Source organism: Emys orbicularis, chromosome 4 (genome assembly GCF_028017835.1).
Source record: "Emys orbicularis isolate rEmyOrb1 chromosome 4, rEmyOrb1.hap1, whole genome shotgun sequence".
In the NCBI taxonomy this organism is placed as follows: domain Eukaryota; kingdom Metazoa; phylum Chordata; order Testudines; family Emydidae; genus Emys; species Emys orbicularis.
Window position 1 is genome coordinate 116254174 of NC_088686.1, and position 21236 is coordinate 116275409.

General features: G+C 44.7%; 1 protein-coding gene across 1 annotated transcript; it reads left to right on the top strand.

Moving 5' to 3' along the window:
• The first annotated feature begins 5857 nt into the window (after positions 1-5857).
• Positions 5858-19865, top strand: TNNT3 (troponin T3, fast skeletal type). Its single transcript, XM_065403350.1, has 10 exons — positions 5858-5892; positions 8016-8061; positions 9421-9537; positions 10987-11064; positions 11386-11499; positions 11924-12033; positions 12932-13022; positions 13788-13828; positions 16887-16927; positions 19768-19865. Exons 1-10 carry the CDS (start codon positions 5858-5860, stop codon positions 19863-19865), a joined length of 771 nt encoding a protein of 256 aa, XP_065259422.1.
• The last annotated feature ends 1371 nt before the right edge of the window (positions 19866-21236 follow it).

Sequence of the window (21236 nt, forward strand, 5' to 3'; positions counted from 1 at the left end):
AATGACTTCATTAATAAATTACTTTAATGTGTGTTACAGCCAATAGCTCTCAATGGTCTTGGGACTTACAGTATAATAATTACAAGTCACTTTGGGTTTCAGTAGCTCTGTTGGACAAAGGTACTGTGTCCCATGATTCCTCTGGATAATTTCTTTTCATACATTTGAGTCATTGGACACCCTCTTCTCTCCTTTTGTTTCTTTCTTCTTTGTTATCCAGCAAGTTCAAGATTCCAGGAGTAGTGGAGAGGGAAAGGGAAAGAGTAAGTGGGGTATTTACAGAAGAACAGCATCAACTGTGGATTGACTAGTATACTTCCTTTCTTTTGCTTTTGTTCTTCAACCTGCAGCTGGAGACGAAGGAGAATACTATGATGGTAGTTTGGTGTTGTTCTGAGAGAACAAAAATATCTTTCTAACCCCTCCCCACCCTTTTGTTCTCCATCTGCTTCTAATCCTCACTTGATTTAAATTCAGGAACTGGGCCAAAACATCACTGCTGCAAACATTCATTCACTGTGCATATCCAGGCTCTCTCAGGGGACTTTGCTGTGTCTGAGGTGTTTATTCACACATTCCATCACCAGGGAATTGGCAATGGGAGAACCTTGTACTCTAGAATGTTCATCTCTAGAACCCTGCCCAGTATTCTAGGTGTGACTTAGAACCTTTAATAATGTCATATTTTCAGAAAGGCCTGTAAGCATCTGCTTAAGTTCTATTGACACATTTAAAATTAAGCAAATCCTTAAATGCTTTGATTAATAGGGAAGTACTTAGGCACATCCTAAAAGTTAGGCACATGCTTTACTGAATCAGGATATGTCATTGATCTAAATTGGAACTGACTCAGAATAAAACAAAAGAATTCATATTAAAATGGATGGGTACCTGATGGAGGATTTTTAGAGTTATAAGAAAATATTCATGATATGTAAAACTTTAATTATGCCTCCCAAATATACAGCACATGTGCCTTAACTTGAAAGCTGATCTGTGCCGGTGACCCTGTACTCCCACCACAGGGGAAGCCCATTGTATTCAATGGGACTATGTATGGGTGCTAAGATCCATCTGCATGGATGCAAAAAAACAGGCCCTGATCCTTCAAATATTTAAATCCCAGTCCAGCAAAGCACTTGAGCATGTACTTAACTTCAAGTATTGAAGTTGATGGGACTAAATTAAGCACATGCTTAAGTGCTTTGGTTGATTAGGGCCTTAAGCATGTATTTAACTTCACTTCTGTGAGGTGTTTAATTGGCTTCAATGAGAGCAATTTACAAGATGAAAGCTGTGCACGTGCTTAAGTGTTTGCAGGACTGGGGCATAAGGGAGTTTTGGCACTGCAAATAAGCTGATATTTGAAAAGTTTATGGAAGATTAACAACTATGTAACAGAGAAACTGCTTTTACATAGTTGGCAAATTCCAATTATTCCTGACTTAATAACTATTATTGTTCATTTTTATTATTACAATAACAAGGTCTACCGATGAACAGCACTACATAAGAGCTAGGTGATATATTATGACTTTATTACATCTAATCTCTGTTTGGAAACTCCTCCCTCACTGAAAGATTTTTTTAAAAGATATTTTTTTCCAAACAACTTTTTCCCCCATATGAGGTCTTTGTGGTCATCAATGAATACAAAGGACCAAATTCTGTATGGTGTAATAGGGCAAAGCTCTACTGAAGTTCAGTGGACTTTTGCCCATTTATGTTAGCAGGAAATTTTGGCTCAATAGCAGCACTAGGTGAAAAGATTCCCACTGATTTCAATGGACTTTGCATATGGTCTTAAAGGAAGCCCTCATTTCTTGATGTTGTTTTGTTGCTTTCTGAATCCCAGGCACTCTAGAGTACTAAGGGACAGCAGGTTCTAAAGTGAGTGTCTGAGGTTCTTCCAACATTAATTGAAGTCAACTCATTTTTTAAAATTTATTTTCTTGCTCACTTTTTTCAGCCTTTTTCTTATTTTAGGAAAAGCACTTTGAGAACTTTTCTGGGCCCTTTACATCAGTTTTCACTTCAGGATGTGAATTCTCTCTCTCTTTTTAAAGAATATATTGCTTTTCAAGCTCTTAATGTTGGTTAGAAGTGTTACTTCTGGCAGACGAGAGGAAGGGAAGCGACTAGAGAAATCTGAGGCAGTTGAGGTGTAGTGAAGTTGGATTCTCGGAAAAGGGAGAGCACAGTGAGAATGTTGTAGATGTAGCAAAAAGAATGGAGGGTGCCTTAATGATACATGTGGAGTTCCTGTGCTATCCCATTGTGACTACCAGCAACTCCTGGAACATATGTATTATTGCAGCATCAGTGAACCTGGATTTTCAGTGGTTCTTTGCAGAACTTTTGGCAGGGTGATTGTGGGGGTTTTCTCACAGACCCATGGTTCATGGGCAGAATGCGCAGAATATGAGAGTGAGAATCCACCATGTGCGTCAAAGAATAGGAATTTGCTATGACAATTCCTGAGTGTTAACAAATTTTGGCCCAGTTCCTTGATTGATAGCCCTGAAAGAGAGAGCATCTTAAAAATAAACCCCAGCCCTGTGGCCAGTTTTAGTGCATACAGTACATACTGTGCTGGGCCATGCACACTACAGGACGTTTTTTGGATGAAAGCTGACATTTCTTTGTAGTCTCACCCTTTTCTAGTTTCCTGGTAGTGCATTTAGACCTCACAACTACAATACTTTATTTTGAGAACAGCAAACTAACTTTTTTTTTTTTGGTAATCGTTTGTTCGTTCAATTATCCAGAAAGCAGCAATTTAGCAGCAACTGATGCTAAAGTTTAAGATGTGGTTGGATTCACCCAGTCAATGACAGACGGGTCAACCAAGAATAACAAACAAACACAGAACAATCAGTCATTCCACAGCTCTTTTTCTCTCTCTTATGTCACAAATGCCACTAACTTACAACTTCCTTGTTAAACTGGAATGGTTTGGTTATTTCCTTGGAATTTCATAGGCGAAGGGAATCCTGCGTGTCTCTGAATAACGTCCAGGTCAAACTGGTTGAAGCAATTCCCTTCCCCCCCCCCCCCCCAATAAATAACAACAGAAAAATCATATGAAAAGCTCACTGTCTATTGGAGAAATCTAAGCAAAAGAAGATGAACAACAAAAATCCTACCTGGAGAAATAAGCTAATTTTGCTTTTACCAGAGATGATCTGTGACTTGTTTTTATTTATATTCTTATGAGAGTACAGTAAAACTCTGATCATTTGACACTTGATTATTGTATTATTATTATTTATTTGCAGTATTGTAGCATCTAGAGACCCACAACTGCAATCAAGGGCCTTGTTGCGCTAGGTGCTGTCCACACACCCTGTAAGCAACAGTCCTTGTCTCAGAGGATTTACAGATCTAAACAGACAAGACAGCCAGAGAGTGAGAGAAAGGAACTATTACCACCTGACACTCACTCTTATGTGGCTCTTAGGGTATGTCTACCCTTGGAACGAGGGTTGTGATTCCCAGGTCGCCTAGACATACTCATCCCAGCTGTCATCAGACTAGCGCCGTAGAAACAGTATCATAGAATCATAGAATATCAGGGTTGGAAGGGACCTCAGGAGGTCATCTAGTCCAACCCCCTGCTCAAAGCAGGACCAACCCCCAACTAAATCAATCAGTAGTGTGGCTGGGGTAGCACAAGCAGAGGTGAGTGGCAGCATGGGCTAGCTGTGCTGAGTACAAACCCGCCTGAACCCCGTGAGCACATACTCAGCACGGCTAGCCCATACCGCCACTCGCTGATGCCCAGGCTACCTCAGCTCTATTGCTATTGTGAGTCAGCTAGCAGAACGAGGGCTAATGCAAGTATGTGCATGCAAGCTGGAGTCACGTCCCTAGCTCTGAGTGTAGTCCCAGCCTTGGTTATGCCTCTCACCGCGACTCCCTTAATCAGCTCCCCCAATTATCCAAACCCCAAATAGCTGATATTTCCCTCAAGGATTTTTCACCACTGATTTTAGAGGGGGTTTTTTTTTTTGGCTTTATGATCGACTGGACATTGACTTTCATTTTATTCTCCCTTGTCCCTCTCACCCCCCCCGCCCTCCCACACTTGCAAAAATGGGAAGGTGACGGGGCCTATGTTGCCAATTTAGTCATTTTCCAACACCTCCTCTGTACATTCGAACACCCCCTCTAACTTCAATTCCTGGGGAAAACATGCTGACAGTAACCTGTCACTCAAATCCCCACCCATATAGGTTAATTGGGCCCTAACTAGAGGATCAATTAACAAGTGGCGCCACACTGACGGGCTAATTAGAGGGGGAAGCAATCCCACGAGCTAGCAGCAGCTAAATACAGAGGAAGGCAGCCCTGGGAGGGTAGGTGGGTGGGTGAGTGAGTGAGTGAAGAGCCTCATGGAAGGCAGAACTGGCTGCTGCCAGGACTGCTGCCTTTCTCCCCAGAAGAAAGAGCTGACTGGGACTTGTAAATATGGAAATAGTATGACTGGCAGTGGCCTGCTTGAACACACTGTGGCGGTGAAGGTGGCCAGAGTGAGACTCCCAGAGTACAGGTGCTCCATTAAAAAAAAAAAAAAAAAGTCATCCTTTGAAATGCATCAAAATATAATGATCTGACCTCAAATTATTACAGGGGGAAAATATTGTTTCTGGATAACTGGGTGCTTGGACCAATTCCTGAGTGAAGCTGAGCTCCTCAAAGTTGGCCCTGTCCACAATAGGCTGTGAGCTTTTTATTTCTAATCCACCCCACCAACCAAACAATACAAGAGCATTGTATGCAGAATTCAGATGAATTCCTAAAAGTTCAAACTCAGCATATGGCTATGAAAGTCAATCTGGGTCCATAAGAGAGAACATTAGGATAGAATGTATGGGCTTAATACTCCTCCACTTATGGGAGTAACTCCATTGAATTTGCTGGCATTACACTGACATAAACCCAACATTAGAGAGAGGAGAATCAGGCACAAAGTGTGTGCAAAACATCACATCACCAAAACAGTAAATGGCTGTTTGGTGCAGTAGAATGTCTCTCATTATGAAAAGCCCAGGATTGACTATCTTGGAGATGGTTTACATTGCATATTGAGGGGTCTGTCCTCTCCTGGAGACACAAGCGTCACTCTCATTAACATTCATGGGAATTTTGCTTAGAATATCCATCAGTACATCAATCGGGGACTTATGCAGGATGATCTTTCCAGGTTGGGCACTGCTGTGTATGAAGGAGAGAAAGAGAGAACATGGAGACTTTGGGAAACATAGATGCCATGCGGGGATGTCTGGGAGTGAATGCGACTGGAGATGATTTACCATAAAGCTATTCCTCTTCTGGACTATGTATGCAACATTTTAGTAGATCTGGAGCCAAGTTTAGTTCTCATTTACACCAGTGTAAACCCAAATTGACTCCATTGACTTTAGTGGAGTTGCTGAGAACATCCACCAGTGTAAAAGAGATGAGAAACTGACACTAGGAGGGGGAATATTCTTTTTTACCCTCCAGCTCTGTCACCCTCCCTATAGCTTTGGTCTCCAGGGGGTAAGAAATAGCACTCATCTCATAAATGAAACCATTCACTTCCAGATGCTACGTTAGGACTTTTAAACAATCTCTTGTTTCCTTTCCTTTTCTGTAGAGTTCTGATTTGAGGTCAAATCAGTCTGCTCTTCACTCACACCAAAGGGGAGGGTCTCTTTTGGATGTGTATGAGGCATAACCAGTTCCTCAGGGGTGTTCCTCCTAAACCTGGATTTCCCTTCAGTTTCCCTGCTTTAACAAACCACAGCTGGTGTTGTTTTTCTTGTTCTAACTGTTCTCCCTCTTTTCTCCCCTCTCTTCCTGTTTTCTGTCCATGTTTCCAAACACAGAGGAAAAGCCCAGGCCGAAGTAAGTGTGCATTAATGGTTGCTTTTTAAAATACTGGTATAAATGTGATGACCATCATAGACCTCCTACCAGAGAAATGTCTCCCACTACCTATGCGCAACCCTCTCCTCCCCACCATTCATGCAACATCCAGCATTTCTTGACTGCCTAGACTTCCCTAGACTGCCTCCCTCAGTCAGAAGCTACTGTAAGACTAGCTACACGCCATGAAATAGAGACCAGTCCCACACCAGCTCATACATCTTTATTACAGTGAGGACTGGCACAGACATCAGGTCTCCACAGCCAAGTGCTCCTACTCCATCCCCTGTAGCACCTCAAGTTGGGTGAAGCTGAGCTCATATTATCTGCTCATTTCTCCTGGGCTGCACACAAATGGGAAGAGAGGGTACCAAGAGGGGAAAGGCAAGTGTGCAGTCTGCTCTGCCCACCTTTCTCTGCCTGCTGTGCGGCCACCTTTGCAACAACATGTGCAGGTAAAAGAGAATGTCTGACGGGATGGCCATTTGCCACAGACAATGAACGCTGCGGGGTTCAGTATTAAATCCTTTCCATCGTTCTTCAAACCATGAAAGGGGGCATGAGCAGGGCTGGATTAACCTTTTGTGGGCCCGGCGCCAAACATATTTGTGGGCCCCCATGGAGGCAATGGAGCATGGCGTGGGGAGCTCAGTCCCCGGAGCGAGGGGCCAGCCAGAGGCAATGGGGCATGGCAGGAGCGGCCCTTCTCCACCCAATGCGAGGGCACTATTTACAAACCAGCAGTTGCTAGAGACACAGTGGCCTGCCCGGCCCTGTGCTGCCAGCGTGTCCCTTCCCCTCGGTGGTGGGCCGATGCCACACCACACAGCCCCCCCTGCCCAACACCCCCCGACTCCCTATGGCCAGAGCCCCCCCGGGCCCACTATGTCCAGTGTCCCCCCAGACCCACCCACAAATGCACAGCACCCTGCACAACACAGCCTTGCCTACAGCCCCACCACAACTTCCCAGCAATCCCCACACAGAACCCCCACTCCCTAGTGCCCCAACACACAGAACTTCCCTGCCCCTTCACAGCCCAGCACCCCCGCATACTCCCGACAGACCCAATCCCCCAAGCCCTGCCTCCTGGTCACACTCACCAGCCCTGCTGGGAGGCGACTTTGTCTGCCGGGCTGAGCCAGCAACGCAGCCAGGGCTGGTCCCAGGGCCAGGAATCGCTCCAGCCCCTCGGGAGTGGTGTGATAAGCAAGCCAGGACCTGCCCCGGCCGGGGTCCCTCAAGACGCACTTGCCTGGAGGGGCCCAGCCAAGCCCTCCACACTGTTCCCCCCCTACACACACCTGGCTGAGACTGGCCAGGCTTCTGCACCAGTCCCAGGTGGCTCAGCTCCGGGGAGACAGGTGGGGCCCCTGTGGGTGGGTGGTAGGAAGCAGAGATTGCCCAGAGCCGGAGGCCAGCCAGCGGGCAGGCCGAAAGGAGCAAGTGGTAGGCGGGGGGAGCCAGCGGGGTCTCAGGGCGCAGTGCAAGGGGAGCAGGCTGGGGCCCCTTCTGAGCATGAGCCCGGCTCCATGGAACCACTGGAGCTATTGTAAACCCGACACTGGGCATGAGTTGCAGCAGCTGGATGTGGAGGACAGGGCAGCCAATGGCAGCATGTCATGGGAGTTACCCATACTTCCTGTGTTACTGGCAGGTAACACAATTGGGTTTTCCTGGGCTCCACAGGGATTGACCAGGATTCCCCAGGCATCTTCTGGCTCTAGTGGATCAGTGCCCTGAGTCTCCACCAAGCCAGCGTCCCAGGATGGGTCATGCAGTGTTCTCTTTGTGTTAGCAGCCTCATGGAACTTTACATGTGAGTTGTCCCATTCTGTGCCTTTTTGTGCAAAATGGGATAACCCCATAAACATTTGGGATGGGTCATCTCCCGCCATCTACTGGGTCATTTCTCCTCCTCCTCCTGTGGGGGACAGTGCAGATTGTCCCCTAGCACTACTTCCAGCATAGTATTCAATCAAGCCATAGCTTCAGCTGTACCTCCCCATCGACATTTCTCCCTCAGCATGGCTCCATTTGGTAAATTAGTTAATCTCTTGGTTTTTTGAGGTTCAATTCCTTCTATTTTTCATCCCCTACAGACTGACTGCTCCTAAAATACCAGAGGGTGAGAAAGTAGACTTTGATGTAAGTATTCCTGACACATGCCCATCACATACACACACCCAGCTCTCCCTGCATCGCTACTAGCCTTTGTGAAAATGTCACTGCCATGTAGCCAAGGGCAAAAGGAGTCTATTTTCAGTGAAAGATTAATCTGGGGTCCAATCTGAAAAACCTTCTTACACATTGCTTTAGTTGTGCAGCTGTATTTATATCTTAATTCATCTTGGAAAGAGAAATCTGAAGGGTGGAAATGGAATTAGTAACTGCTTAGAAAGCCTTTAGATCTCCTTCCTTGCAGACCTTTATTGTGATCTTTATCTTGATCAGTTAATTATTTCTCAAGGACAATCCAATTGCCCTTTCAATCACTTCCTAGTCCTGTTTTTTTGCTTAGTGTTCCAGGCAGCTCCCCTGACTCAAGAATGATGAAATAAAATTAGCTTTGGAGTATGAGTGGCCAGGAAAGGGCTTTCATGGTATCAAGAAACTGCCATAGTGCATGGGAAATGGTTATGTCCTTTATCAGAGGAATAGCCATGTTAGTCTATATCCACAAAAACAACGAGGAGTCCAGTGGCACCTTAAAGACTAACAGATTTATTTGTGCATAAGCTTTCATGGGTAAAAAAACACTTTTCCTTTAATAGGCCACACAATAGATTTAACCTAAAAAAAAACCCAAACAAACAAACAAAAAACCAACCCCCCCTAACAATGCACCTATAAGCAGAAAAGAGATTTAAAGAAGCAAGACCCTTGGAGGAGGCTTTCCCAGCAGTGCATGTGCCTGTAATGAATCCACACACTTGAAGCAGGTTGTATCAATTCTGTCTCTGAGAAATAGTGCTCAGAATGGCACCACCAAATAACCAAACAAGCATGGACCCAAATATGTTTCTAGTAAGTCAACAGGAAAAGATGATGAGCGGTACATGATTACATCAGGATAAGTTATATGATCATTCAGGGTCACGGTAGTGTTCACCTTGTCCACAAGTAAATGAAGCTTCTTTTCATTTTGACTGGTGTAGGAATACTCAGGTAAAATGAGGAGCATGCAGAGAAATATATAAGGATGGTCCACTGACGTGAGGACGCGGGAGCTGGGAAACCAGGGCTCTGTCCCTTGTTTTACCACTGGCTATTAATTTGGGCAAGCCACTAAATGTCTCTGGCCCTGATTCAGCACCCGAGTCAATAGAAAGGCTCCCATTGACTTCATTGGCCTTCAAATGATGCCCCTTGTGTTTCAATTTCCCTATCTGTAAAATGAGGCTGTTAGTACTTAGCCACCTTTGTACAGGGTGCTGAGAGCCTCAGATGGAAGGAGCTGCACCAGTGTTAGATTGTTATTGTAATAACACCTTACTGCTCCTTCAGGACATCCAAAAGAAGAGGCAGAACAAAGACCTGGTTGAACTGCAGGCCTTGATTGACAATCACTTCGAGGGCAGGAAGAAGGAAGAGGAGGAACTGCTTGCCCTGAAGGAAAGAATTGTAAGTCTCTATGGTGCCATCCCCAGTGATGTCTGCTTCAGGAGGATAGTGTGTGTCATTACCTCAGAGACTCAAAACTGAACTGGAACCTTACAGACCAAATTGCTTCTTCTATCCAATAAGTGGAGATAGGAGAATAGGGGAAGAGAGTCCTTCAGGGTGACCGCCTGTTGTTCCCAATGTGATCAAGATAATGGCTGTGCATTTTTGGCTGGTGTAGAGTGGAATGTGCCCATGTGCCAAGGTGGAAATCTAGGACACCTTGCAGTGATAGCCTTAATGAGGCTTGGGTCAGTGCACTAGCCTCTCATTTCTGAACAGCTAAATGCAAACCTGGGTTAGGTCCCAAATGAAAATAAGTCTTGGGTCTTCTCATCCTTCCTTAGGGGTGTGTTTGTTTATACCACAAAACACCATATACAGTTAAGCACAGCTCAGGACCATAGACCATTTCTGCTCTGACATATCCAGGAGGAGGTTGCTGCAGGCCAAGTCTGAGGTGAATTGGTAAAGTGATGAGGTGGATTTAAGACTGCAGTAGCAGGGCTTAGGCAGGTCAAGGATGAGGTAAAATGGCAGATGTGTGTGGTGGGACTCAGAACTAGAACATCAAGGGTGTTGCAGGTCAGAACAGAGGTGCATTAACAGAGCTGTGTGTGAAGCCCATAACTAGGATAGCATGGGTTGCTTTAGGCCTGATTGAGGGGACTTGACTAAGCTGTGAATGGGAAGCTTGGATGCTGCCACAAATGAGGAACTGATACCACAGCTAGTGCCTATATAATGTCTGGTTCTAGGCAATGGTATCATTTCCTCACTTATAGGAGCACTTAATGCACTCACACACATACATGTTATAACAACAGAGGATAAGCTGTGGGAGCTACATATGGGAGAAGACCAGTCTCCCATGGGCCTGAAACTCAGACATACATAAGGATAATCCTCTTCCAACCTTAGATAAGGCAAGGATTGCAAGATATGGTCAATCTAGCCCCTAACTACACTGGGACAAAAACCATTTTTTTCATTGACTGGTTTTCAGTGCAGTTTTAAACTGGTCCAGTCCGAATGCACTTTAAATGTGGTGGATGAGGCATAACCATTTTGAAAACAGGTGTAGAAACCACCTGCTAGCCTCAGGTCCCCTCTGTAGATGGACAATCTATTCTACTTGTTCAATTATGGCTTGAGGGAAGTCTGTCCCACACTGCACAGACGTGACCACACTCATTGTAACTCATCCCTGTTCTCAGCCTCCCAGGTGTTTTACAGTCATGGAATTCACCTGAGGTCCTTCAGCTGGCTATACACCTCATCCTGCATGTTTTGGTAAAGTAATGGGAAAGGTCCACTGCCTAATATGGAAACTGAAGTCCTTTATAAAGCTTTGGAGACGAATAAAGCCACATACTGATGACTCTATGCCTCTTCCTTTGTTTCGGGCAGGAGAAACGCAGAGCCGAAAGGGCAGAACAACAAAGAATCCGGGCTGATAATGAGAAAGAGCGTCAGGTCAGGCTTGCGGTACGTGTCTCTGCTTTCTGTTTTCCTCTTGACACATAACAAGAAAGTACCTGGGCTCAGACCTTGTTCGGGAACCGTGAAAGGAGATGGAGAAAAGCTGCAGGTCCCACCTGCCTCAGGAATACCAGAGAAGATACTGATATTCTCCTCATTACGGTGAGGCTAACTGGGCAGAGCCTGGGAAGGAAGCAGCTATAACTTCCCAGATGCATACATTTCTACATCATTCCCTGCAGTGACTCCTGCTGCTAGTGGAGTAGGTGTGGGCTCCCCCAGCCAAAGTCCTTTCGGTAACTTGTTTTTCTATGGTGCATTCTGCAGGAGGAGAAGGTAAGAAGAGAGGAAGAAGATGCAAAGAGAAGAGCTGAGGATGACCTGAAGAAAAAGAAGGCTCTGACCTCCATGGGTGCCACATATAGCAGCTATTTGGCAAAGGTAAAGGCATTGATCAATGGATGAAATAGGGAGGCACTAAACACACTTCTCTGAATTTTATCACCACTCGCGTACCTCTCTGTCCCCCTTGAGTCTCCTAAATTCTCTACCAATCTTTAGGAATTCAGTAAGTTTGTTCCAGCAGTTGCTAGGGATCCCTTAGATTTTCATGACAACTCCTATAACTGCTTGCGATTCCCTGAGGTTTCAAGGCCATTGCAAAACTTTTAAGAGGTTCTCAGCTCCTGTGGAGTAAGTGTGGTTGGGAATGCGCTAATGTCTCCAGAATGGCACCAGTGCATCTGCCTGGAAATGCTCCAGTACGTGTTCATGGTTCCTTAGCCCTTCCACAATATCTCCTTACTTCATCCTGAATTTGTTCAGGGCAGCATCCACTAATGTTCTGGGCATATGTTTCCTGCAGGCTGACCAGAAGAGAGGAAAGAAGCAGACTGCTAGGGAAATGAAGAAGAAGATCCTGGCAGAGAGGCGCAAAACACTAAACATTGACCACCTGAATGAAGACAAGCTGAGGTAACATGCCATCTTCATTTGCTGCAGGTAGATTAGATGATTTCTCAGGGAGGTCAAGGCTGACAGATCTGAATGAGGACACACAGAAATTTCTTCTAGTGGTCTGGGGCCTCCCACATTGAAGGGATATAGAAAGAGAGTGTGCTGTGGGAGTACCTGTGTGCCCTGGGATATAAAAGGAATGGGTAGGGGCCACTTTAGAAATGCCACCCTACAGAAGAGCCAACCCTGGTGGAGACAGGGGGCAGAACAATGGTGGATGTCCAGAAATAGAAAGGGCTGTTTGTAATGTGGTTAGTGTCATAATTGTAGGAGTATTGCAATCCAAGGAAGAAGAGCAGGCCTCTGCCAACATCAGTAATAGTAGAGATGGGTCTGCACTGCGAAGATCTAGATGTGAACCTTCTCAGCATTTGGAGGCTTCGAGAGATCTAGTGTTCTGGTCCAAGCCAATCTCTAACTAATGTTACACTGGGTCAGTTTTGCTTATCCACCTTAGCCTGGTGAAAGCTACCATGCCAGTTGCACAGCCAATTGCTCATTCAAGCTTTGGAATCCCACTCACCACTTCCTCTCCATTTCCCCTGGGTTCTTTAGTGAGAGACACAGAGCCAAGTAAATAAATAAACTTGTGAAAGGGTGTTAATAGAGGAAACAGAGGAAAACAGTGCAAGGCTGAAATGTTAAAAGGGATAAAGCTGAGGAAAATAAAATCTGACCATAAAAATAGTGAGCGACATGAAGCCGGGGAGGAGTTTTGAAGGGGAAGCGGTACATGCTACACCAAAAAAAAATAATAAAAAAAAATTGCTACTAGTGTCCTGAGGGCCACAGCAAACACGTGACATTTCAAATGTGTGAAATATTTCTCCTGTCTTCCTCCCTCCTAAATGCATAGGGATAAGGCCAAGGAACTGTGGGATTGGTTATACCAGCTGGAAACTGAGAAGTATGAATTTGCAGAGAAGATGAAGAGTCAAAAATATGAGGTGGGTTGAGAAGCAAGTTGGTGATGGCACCAGTCACCTCTGGGTCCAATCTGCAGGAAGCTGTGAACCCCCCATAGGAAGTGTGTGGAGATGTCATTAAGCTACTTCCACACACAACTTGGAATATTTACTCAGGAGAGTAAATTGCCAGAGCCGTGCATGGCACACTGGAATCATATTTTCCATAACTGTGTACCTACCACATGCATGGGGCTACTATTAGCAGGCTGCAATTGAGGCTTAAAGTTGAAATTGATTAGACCAGAATCTATGAAAATGAGACGCCCCACAATGGGAAAAGAAAAACCCCATTGTTTATTAGTCTGGAAGAGAGGTGTGAAAAGGGGTTGGTCAGACTCTTTCAGTTGCCTGTCTCCATCAGCAAGTGACTTTCTTAATCACATGTTCAATTTCATACTTAAATTTTGGATTTTTTATTTCCATCATAGAGTTAAAACAAAAAGAGTGGGACGGAAATGACTCCCTGTGGACTGAACTCTTAGGAGGCCCTTGATGAAATCTGTGCCTCAATAGATGTGCATTTTACTGAAGTGTCACATGGTATCAGAGTGCTGACATGTCCCTTTCAAGTCTGATAATGGGATATGCCCATACTCGACTGCACTAAACTTCGGTGACCGAGATCCTGCTGGGATCGATATTTCTGGCTGCTTTTCTCTCTTTTCACTTCCTTTTTTCAATTTTTTTTTAAATACTTGGACTGAGAACAACCCACACCAACATGATGATCTTAATCTCTCTTAGATTACATCACTACGTAGCAGGGTGCAGGCGCTATCCAAGTTGTAAGTACAAAGAGTTCGCCCATGTGACAGGAGCAGCGAAGTCTGCTAAAATGCATGAGCCTCCCGCATGGCGAGATTTCGCGCGCTTGCGCACGCAGGTGGACAGCGCACTGGCACTCCGTGCCATCTGGCAGAGGGACGAGGAGACTGAGTCTTGCGTGTCTCCCTTCACTTCGTTTTTCTCTCACCTTCCATTCTTGTAAAGCAGGGTGTAGTCTGAACAGTGGTACAAAATCACAGTGGTGTTTAACAGCTGCAGTTGGATGATTCATGTATGCTCAGATGGAATGAATCTTCTGGACACTGCATGACATCCCACTAGTTTAAATGGAATGCAGCAGCACCATAGATAGAGTGGGAATTATGTTCATGGCATACACACAGAGAAATTAGATAAAAACAGAAAAATACTCTTGCTGGAAGGTTGCAACATAACACTAAATTTCTTAGAATTTAGAATAACACACAAGAACCCCAAAAACAGAGAGAGACAAAGCAGGCTGCTCCTTAAACCAGAGAAGCACAAATTAACTTACCTTATTCTAAGTTGGCTTTGTGTAGAACTGACTGCTGAAAGGTCCAGACTGCATGCTTCCCTGTAGAGCTCTGTAGCTTATAGAAAGTACAAAAGGAAAAAGAGAAGAGGGCAAAGAGTGTAATAAAGAAAGAGTGAGAGAGGAGAAAAGAAGACAGAAAGAAGAAAGGTCAGAATGAGTAGGAAGGCAGAGAAGACTGAGAAAGAAAGGAGAGAGATGGGAAGAGAAAGTGTAAGAAGGAAAAAGAGAAGAAGACATAAAATAACAAAGAAAGCAAGGGAGAGAAAAAGGAAGAAAATTGGACACACAAGATGACAGTGAGGGGGCCTGGTTTTAAGCACTGGCCTCTATGCGTACATCTTCACTGCATTTTAAAACTCATGTAATAGAGTCTCAGAGCCCAGATCTACAGACGTAGGCTCTTGGAGCTTGTGCTACTGTGCTAAAAACAGCTGTGTAGATGTTTGAGGTCAGGCTGGAGATCAGTGGAGACTGTGGTGGGGACTGGGCTTCAGAGCCTGAGCTCCCGCCTGAGCTGCTTTGTCTACACTGCTGTTTCTAGTGCCATAGCACGAGTCCCGTGAACCCTAGTCTTTAGACCTGGTCTCTGAGACCTGGTGCTGAAAGTTTTAAAATGCAGTGTAGATGTACCCCTATTGCTTACTGGTACTGTGTAAGACACTGACTGCTGTGCCTACTGTCACAGGTTTAGCAGGAAAGGTAAGTCTCAAGCCCTTGAGTCAGTTTGAAGGGCAAAGCTGAATCTCTGCCAGGTCTGAAAAAATACCCAATTGCGATAAATGACTCAAATCCAAGGAGTGGATTTTTAAACTACCGTGAGTAAGTACAGAATGCAGCAGATCTTTCCTTTTTGATGTTGTCCTGTTGCCTCTAATGTCTCAGTCTCTTTCTTTCTTTTTTTCTGTTTGCCATGGGAAAACTTGGCCCAGGAAATCCAGGATGGCAGACCATCCTGAAATGTGATCTTTTCCTCTTTCAAGCACTGGGAATTTCAAATGCCATGCGACCCTTGCTGGGTCATCAGTTCTTGGACTGTGAGTTTGCTCAGAACATGGAGTCCAGAGGCAATGGAGAATTCTGAATTACACCAAGAGCAGACGTGGGGGGAGGAGGGGACTCTGCAGGTTAACTTTCACCTCTGGAAACCAGGGTTCGATCCTGATTGGGTTACACAGGAAAAATGAAATGAACAGAAGTCAGTTGTAGACTCATTCTAGTTTTTAGTGGACATATATTCAGAGCACAAAGATCACTGGAAGACTGGAATAGCAAGGCTGCATGGCAAGACTGAGGTGCTAACTCAGGCAAAACGACACAGCAGCCACACATTGGGTCTAGCTGGTGCTTTGTGTATTAGCCCTTCACTTTCCTGAGCATCTAGTTCAAATCTAAAATTCTACCATGATTAAGAGAGGATGAGCTCATCTTCATTATGAATCCTCCCCCAGGGGCAATGGAACACAAGTATTACCACACCACAAATTGCCACGGTCTGGAAGATGGTTTGGGAAGGACCTCAAATCCCCCACTCCAGCCCTTCTTTCTATGGTTACTGTGTTTCCTTTCTAATATTTCCTCTCTATCCCCTTTGGGAACCCTTCAGTCTATTAGATAAATGTCTGGAAAGGGTTTTGCATTGTGCATTCTCTACTTCCTGCCCCCAAATCAGCACCAGAGCTGCTCTACTAATTAGCCTGCAGAAAGTACTAGGAGAGCACATGCCCCATCATCCTTGGGGCCGGATCCAAAGCCCACTGAAGACAACAGGACCCGTGGAGTCTAACTATCAAGATATCATGATGTGCCTAAGCCCAGTAATACCCCTCAGTTGGAGTATCTCTCATTCCCAAAGTGCAGCAGTCTCTTTATATGATATTGATGGGTGGAGGGAAGGGCTGCCTGCACCCCTCCAATATACGTCCCCTCTCATGAAAGCCCTGGAGTTATTTGTTGCTGAGCATACTCACTTGTTTGTCTCCTGCTTTGGAGCTTTTCTGTTTCCAATTTCTCACCTGTCCAGATCAACCCCACCTTCCACTTCAATGTTGCTAGCTACCTGGTAAATTTACAGCTGGGTTGGCGGGAGGGTGAGGACAGCACACACAAGGAGATCACACCTCTCAGGGTCTCCTGAGCTTTCAAAATGGCCAATTTATGACTTCCAAGGTCACTTACCTGAAGTTTGGCTATACATGAGTTCACCATAACTGGGTTCCATTGTAGATGAACTAATTAATTATTTTAACAAGGGCATCAGCACCGTCCTTTCAGTTGGATCCCTCATCTGTGCCTCCTTGTAAAACATGAAATTAGCTTGTAAATTTACTGCTAGTTAGCAACATCTCACTCAAGAGAGTTTTCATTTGAAAAGAAAGAGTTTCTCCCCATCACAGGCACCTGTCTCCAGACCTCCAGCCAGGTAAACCACTTCCCTCCCCATGGGGAAACCAGGTCACTTGGCAGAGCCCTTTAAAAACCCTAGTCGTGTATGTTGTTTGCAGATCACCACCCTCAGGAACCGGATTGATCAGGCCCAGAAGCAGTAAGTACCTATGTCCCAGCCTAAAGTCTGGGATATCCACTCAGTGTTCCAGCGGACACTTCAGCTTTGATGCTGACATTTTCTTCTCAGAAGGGAATGAGGCGAGAAGTGGAAGGGCAACCTCCAACCCGCCCCCACCCTTAGAAAATGATGGTCAAACTGAAGTGAATTCATAACCTAATGTAAAAGAACCATCATCTCCCATGCACACACCTTCCCACAATCGCTGCAAAGATGCCAGCCGCTCAAGCTGTGACTGTTTGTATTGGCTGAAGTGTTTTGAACACAGGAGCAGAAATGGTCCTTGCTTATACAGGATGGAGAAGTGATTGCTGAGATTGTAAGGAAAGGTGTGTAATAAGACTGACATCCAGGGTTACCCCGTCACACGGATGTCATGAGATCAGAGGTGTGGGTTCTTTTCATTGGTATATGACTTCCCACTTTCCTTCCCCACCTTACCTCTTTAATTTAATTTCTTTCCTGCTTGTGAGTCCCATGTCTTTGTTGTTGCATGTTTTCATCAGGAGACCTCAATACATCAGAGACAAGGGGCTGGGGGAGGGAGGGGTGTGTAGAGAAGTAAAAGGCGAGGAGGAGGAGTCTTGTGAAGAAGGGGAGGGAAGCTCTCCGAATGCTGAAATCTGCTCTTTGCATTTTCTCTGTACCATGAAGAGCTCCGGTCATGCAAATGACTCAAAGATATAGGTATCACCAAGGAGCAAACATTCTTTCCCTCGCCTCCCATTCACACTGGAATGTAACATTTTGGGTGCAGTTCTCTGTAGATTCCAAACAGAGGGCTTGATGTATTTACTTCATAGGGAGTATGGGGTCTCATAGAACCTTGCAAGATTGTGCTAGTGGCTCATCTGGGTGGTTTTCTTCCTCCTATGTCTTCTGATCTCACTACCAGAAAACCAACATGAAATGTTACCATGCTAGGGACCCTCCCAATTATCCAAAGAGGTGATATTTTTCCTGGAAGTATCTCTTTCCAGAGATGGTTCTTCTGGGTGTGATGGCACTTCATTTGGAAAGGTACGATTGTGGATCCCTCCAGGTATTATGGGGCATTTCTCGGTGAGAAACGGAGCACGACATTCCAAAGTAAAAGTCTTTCATCTTGGTGTATTAGCCTTGTATGCTCCCTTTTTGTTTTAAGGAACAATAACCCCCCATTAGCATAGTCTAAAGGCAGGCATAACGTGAAACATCTTAGGCCTTGTGAAACTCGAAGTGACAAGAGCGCTGCATTAATTTGGGGAGCTGACAGTTAGGCATGCAGCTTCTACAGTGATTTTTGATCCAGTCCAAAAGCCAGGAAAACGGAGAATGAGATGAGTTTAAAGAAGACTGAGCTTAATAAAATGTCAGATAGGATATTCTCTGAGTAAGCGGAAAATAACCCCTTGTCTCTCATGTAAAAGGTCAATTTTCGGAATAGACTGTCTTCTATTCTAAATTGGTTGAGAGGTAAAGTATTCACTGTATGTGTGTATGAGTCTCTATGGAAGACTCTCCCATACATAAGCCTACTGCTCCTGAACAAACCCACTGTAAGTTGGGGCCTATATAGCCATGCTAAATATACCCTTCTGCTGTTGCCTTTTAATCCCTTCCCTGCTGCCTCGAGGAACATGTGTTCCGAATGCAGCTTCCTTGGAAACATCCATTCCAACCAACATCCATTCCAAACATCCATTCCAACCAACACAACATTTGCTATCCGCTTCCACTGGCCACACAGATGTGTTTGCTCGGCACCCTTGCTATGCCGTTTAGCACCAAAAAGATTAAACAGCTTGCAAGTGGTTTGATTCAAGAAGTAGCCTTATTGGTGTATGGTTGGGATGGAAGGGTACGGGTTATGCAATGCACAAGGAATCAGTGCATTGCAGAGTTGCCCATTGCTGACACAGTGCAGAGCCTAACCAGACTAACTTTCTCACTTGGAACACACCTGGAAGCAGGCATGCATCTGTTTCACAGCAGGAAGGTAAGTGGATTGCATGTTGAAATGCTATTCTGCATGCAAGAAGATATTACTTGGTAATCATTTCCTCAGGGTGCTTTACAAGCCTTAGCTTGAGGATCATATGGAGACTGCATCCATACATCCCCCAGTAAGACTGGGTTACTGGTACCAATGAGGGTCAGAAGAGGACACGTAATTCTGGGAAACCAGAATCATCTCTTTGCATGTGTTAAAACATTTTATAATTCTTTACATTCCCCAGGCATTGTATGGGGGACTTCAGTCCCCTTTACTATGGCATAGCAATTCTTTTATTCAGCCTTAGTTGTATTTAAATATTGTTCTGATGATTTTGCATGGGAATAATTTCTAAAATTCTATTGTCAGGTGACTTGGGCCTCTGGGTACTGTACTGGCACAGTCCTGAGGAAGTCCTTTCCATTTCCAGAGTTGCACCTGAACCCATAATCCAGATCTGAACTTGGGAAATGTTCAGATCTGGAACTGGATCTGCACTCTGAAGTTTGGGGCCCATGTCAGCTAGTTTCAAGGATCCCCTGCTCTCTGAGCATACAATTCAGTAAGCGGCAAAGCCTCTGACCCCTCCATTCCTATACTTCCTGGCCATCCTCCGAAGACCCCAAGTAAAATCTGCTCCCACCATGATAATCTCTTTCCTCAGAATGTGCTACATCTGCTCTGGAGCAGGTGCATCCAATTCACAGGCTATCTGATCAGCTCACTCTGCTGACTTGAGGTTTAGAGCTTCTCAGCAAAGTAGCAGCTGATTGAAAAGACAAAAGGTCAGAGGACTTTTCTGCAGCACTCACACTGATGTGTTTTCCTTCTTTCTGTACTACAGCAGCAAGAAAGCAGGAGCCAAGGGCAAAGTTGGAGGGCGCTGGAAGTAAAGAAACAGAAGGTGACTGCAGGCAGGATCATCCCCGGTGGCGTGGCTAAACATCGCTGGCCTCCCCCTACCCCTTTCACAAATCAATTTCACTCCCATGCTTGAGCAAAACTACACCACCAGCCTGGATTGCCTACTCCTTTTTTAAGGACTCCAGCAGCGTCCTGAACTAAAAGGAAGGAGGTCCCGGTGGAACAGAGATGACTACCTGCTGGCACCTTTCCTGCTTCATGTGTCCTGTGTTTTCCTGACACCAGCCCTCCGCTTCCCGTAGATTGCTATGTATGAATCTCTGGATTTTGTAAATAAAGTGTGACCGATACCTACTTCAATTATATATCTCGTGACTGCTGTTTCGGGTTCTTCTATTCAATTCCAATAGATTAAAATTGTATCCAGCGTTGCAAAGACTCCAAGGGGATGTTCAAGTGCAATTCATTCAAACATTATATAAAAGCGTCTATTAGGGCAATGAAAACTTAAATTTAAGTCTAAAATCTAATATTAAAACATGACAGATCTGGGTGATTCAGCAAAGATGCTCTCTGAGGGAACACAAAAACACCCAGGATAAAATGCACTTGGGTAAAGTAAGGATTCAAGAAGTCAGATTTCTACTGGGTGTTTTATTTGCCCTGTGTTTGGTTCATCATGATGGGGAAGAGGGCAAGCAGAAGTGCTGGCCAACTTCTATCTTTATATATTTCTAACTATCATTAACTTTTCAGAGTTTCTGGTGCCCCCAAGTTGGATGAAATTTTAGGTTCCCAAATGGGATCAGAAATGGTAACATTTTTCACTAACAAGTGATGAAGGCTATTGAATTACACCTTTCTAATAAGAAGTCATTCTAATATAGTCTCATCTCCTTTTTGCTGCAGTAATAGGCAGAAACTCCATTGACAGTTGAAAGAACACCTACAATCATTGAAGGATAGATATGGAAAAGCCCTGCTAAGTCATCCAATCCATCTCCAGAGACCAATGCAGGACTGTTCCTTACAGCAATGGTTCTCAATAAGGGGTACAGGTACCCCTGGGGGTACGCAGAGGTCATCCAGGGGGTACATCAACTCATCTAGATATTTGCCTAGTTTTACAACAGGCTACATAAAAAGCACTAGCAAAGTCAGTACAAACTAAAATTTCATACAGACAATGACTTGTTTATACTGGTCTTTATACTATACCCTGAAATGTAAGTACAATATTTATATTCCAATTGATTTATTTTATAATTATATGGTATAAATGAGAAAGTAAGATTTTTTTCAGTAATAGCGGGCTGTGACACTTCTGTATTTTTATGTCTGATTTTGTAAGCAAGTAGTTTTTAAGTGAGGTGTAACTTGGGGGTACACAAGACAAATCAGACTCCTGAAAGGGGTACAGAAGTCTGGAAAGGTTGAGAGCCACTGCCC

Excerpts from the sequence above, each read along its gene's own strand:
- TNNT3 (XM_065403350.1), top strand. The coding sequence starts at position 5,858 with ATGTTTCCAAACACAGAGGAAAAGCCCAGGCCGAA. Across the intron at positions 5,893-8,015 it reads GAGGAAAAGCCCAGGCCGAA|ACTGACTGCTCCTAAAATAC; the intron begins GTAAGTGTGCAT and ends CATCCCCTACAG. Across the intron at positions 12,034-12,931 it reads CTGAATGAAGACAAGCTGAG|GGATAAGGCCAAGGAACTGT; the intron begins GTAACATGCCAT and ends CTAAATGCATAG.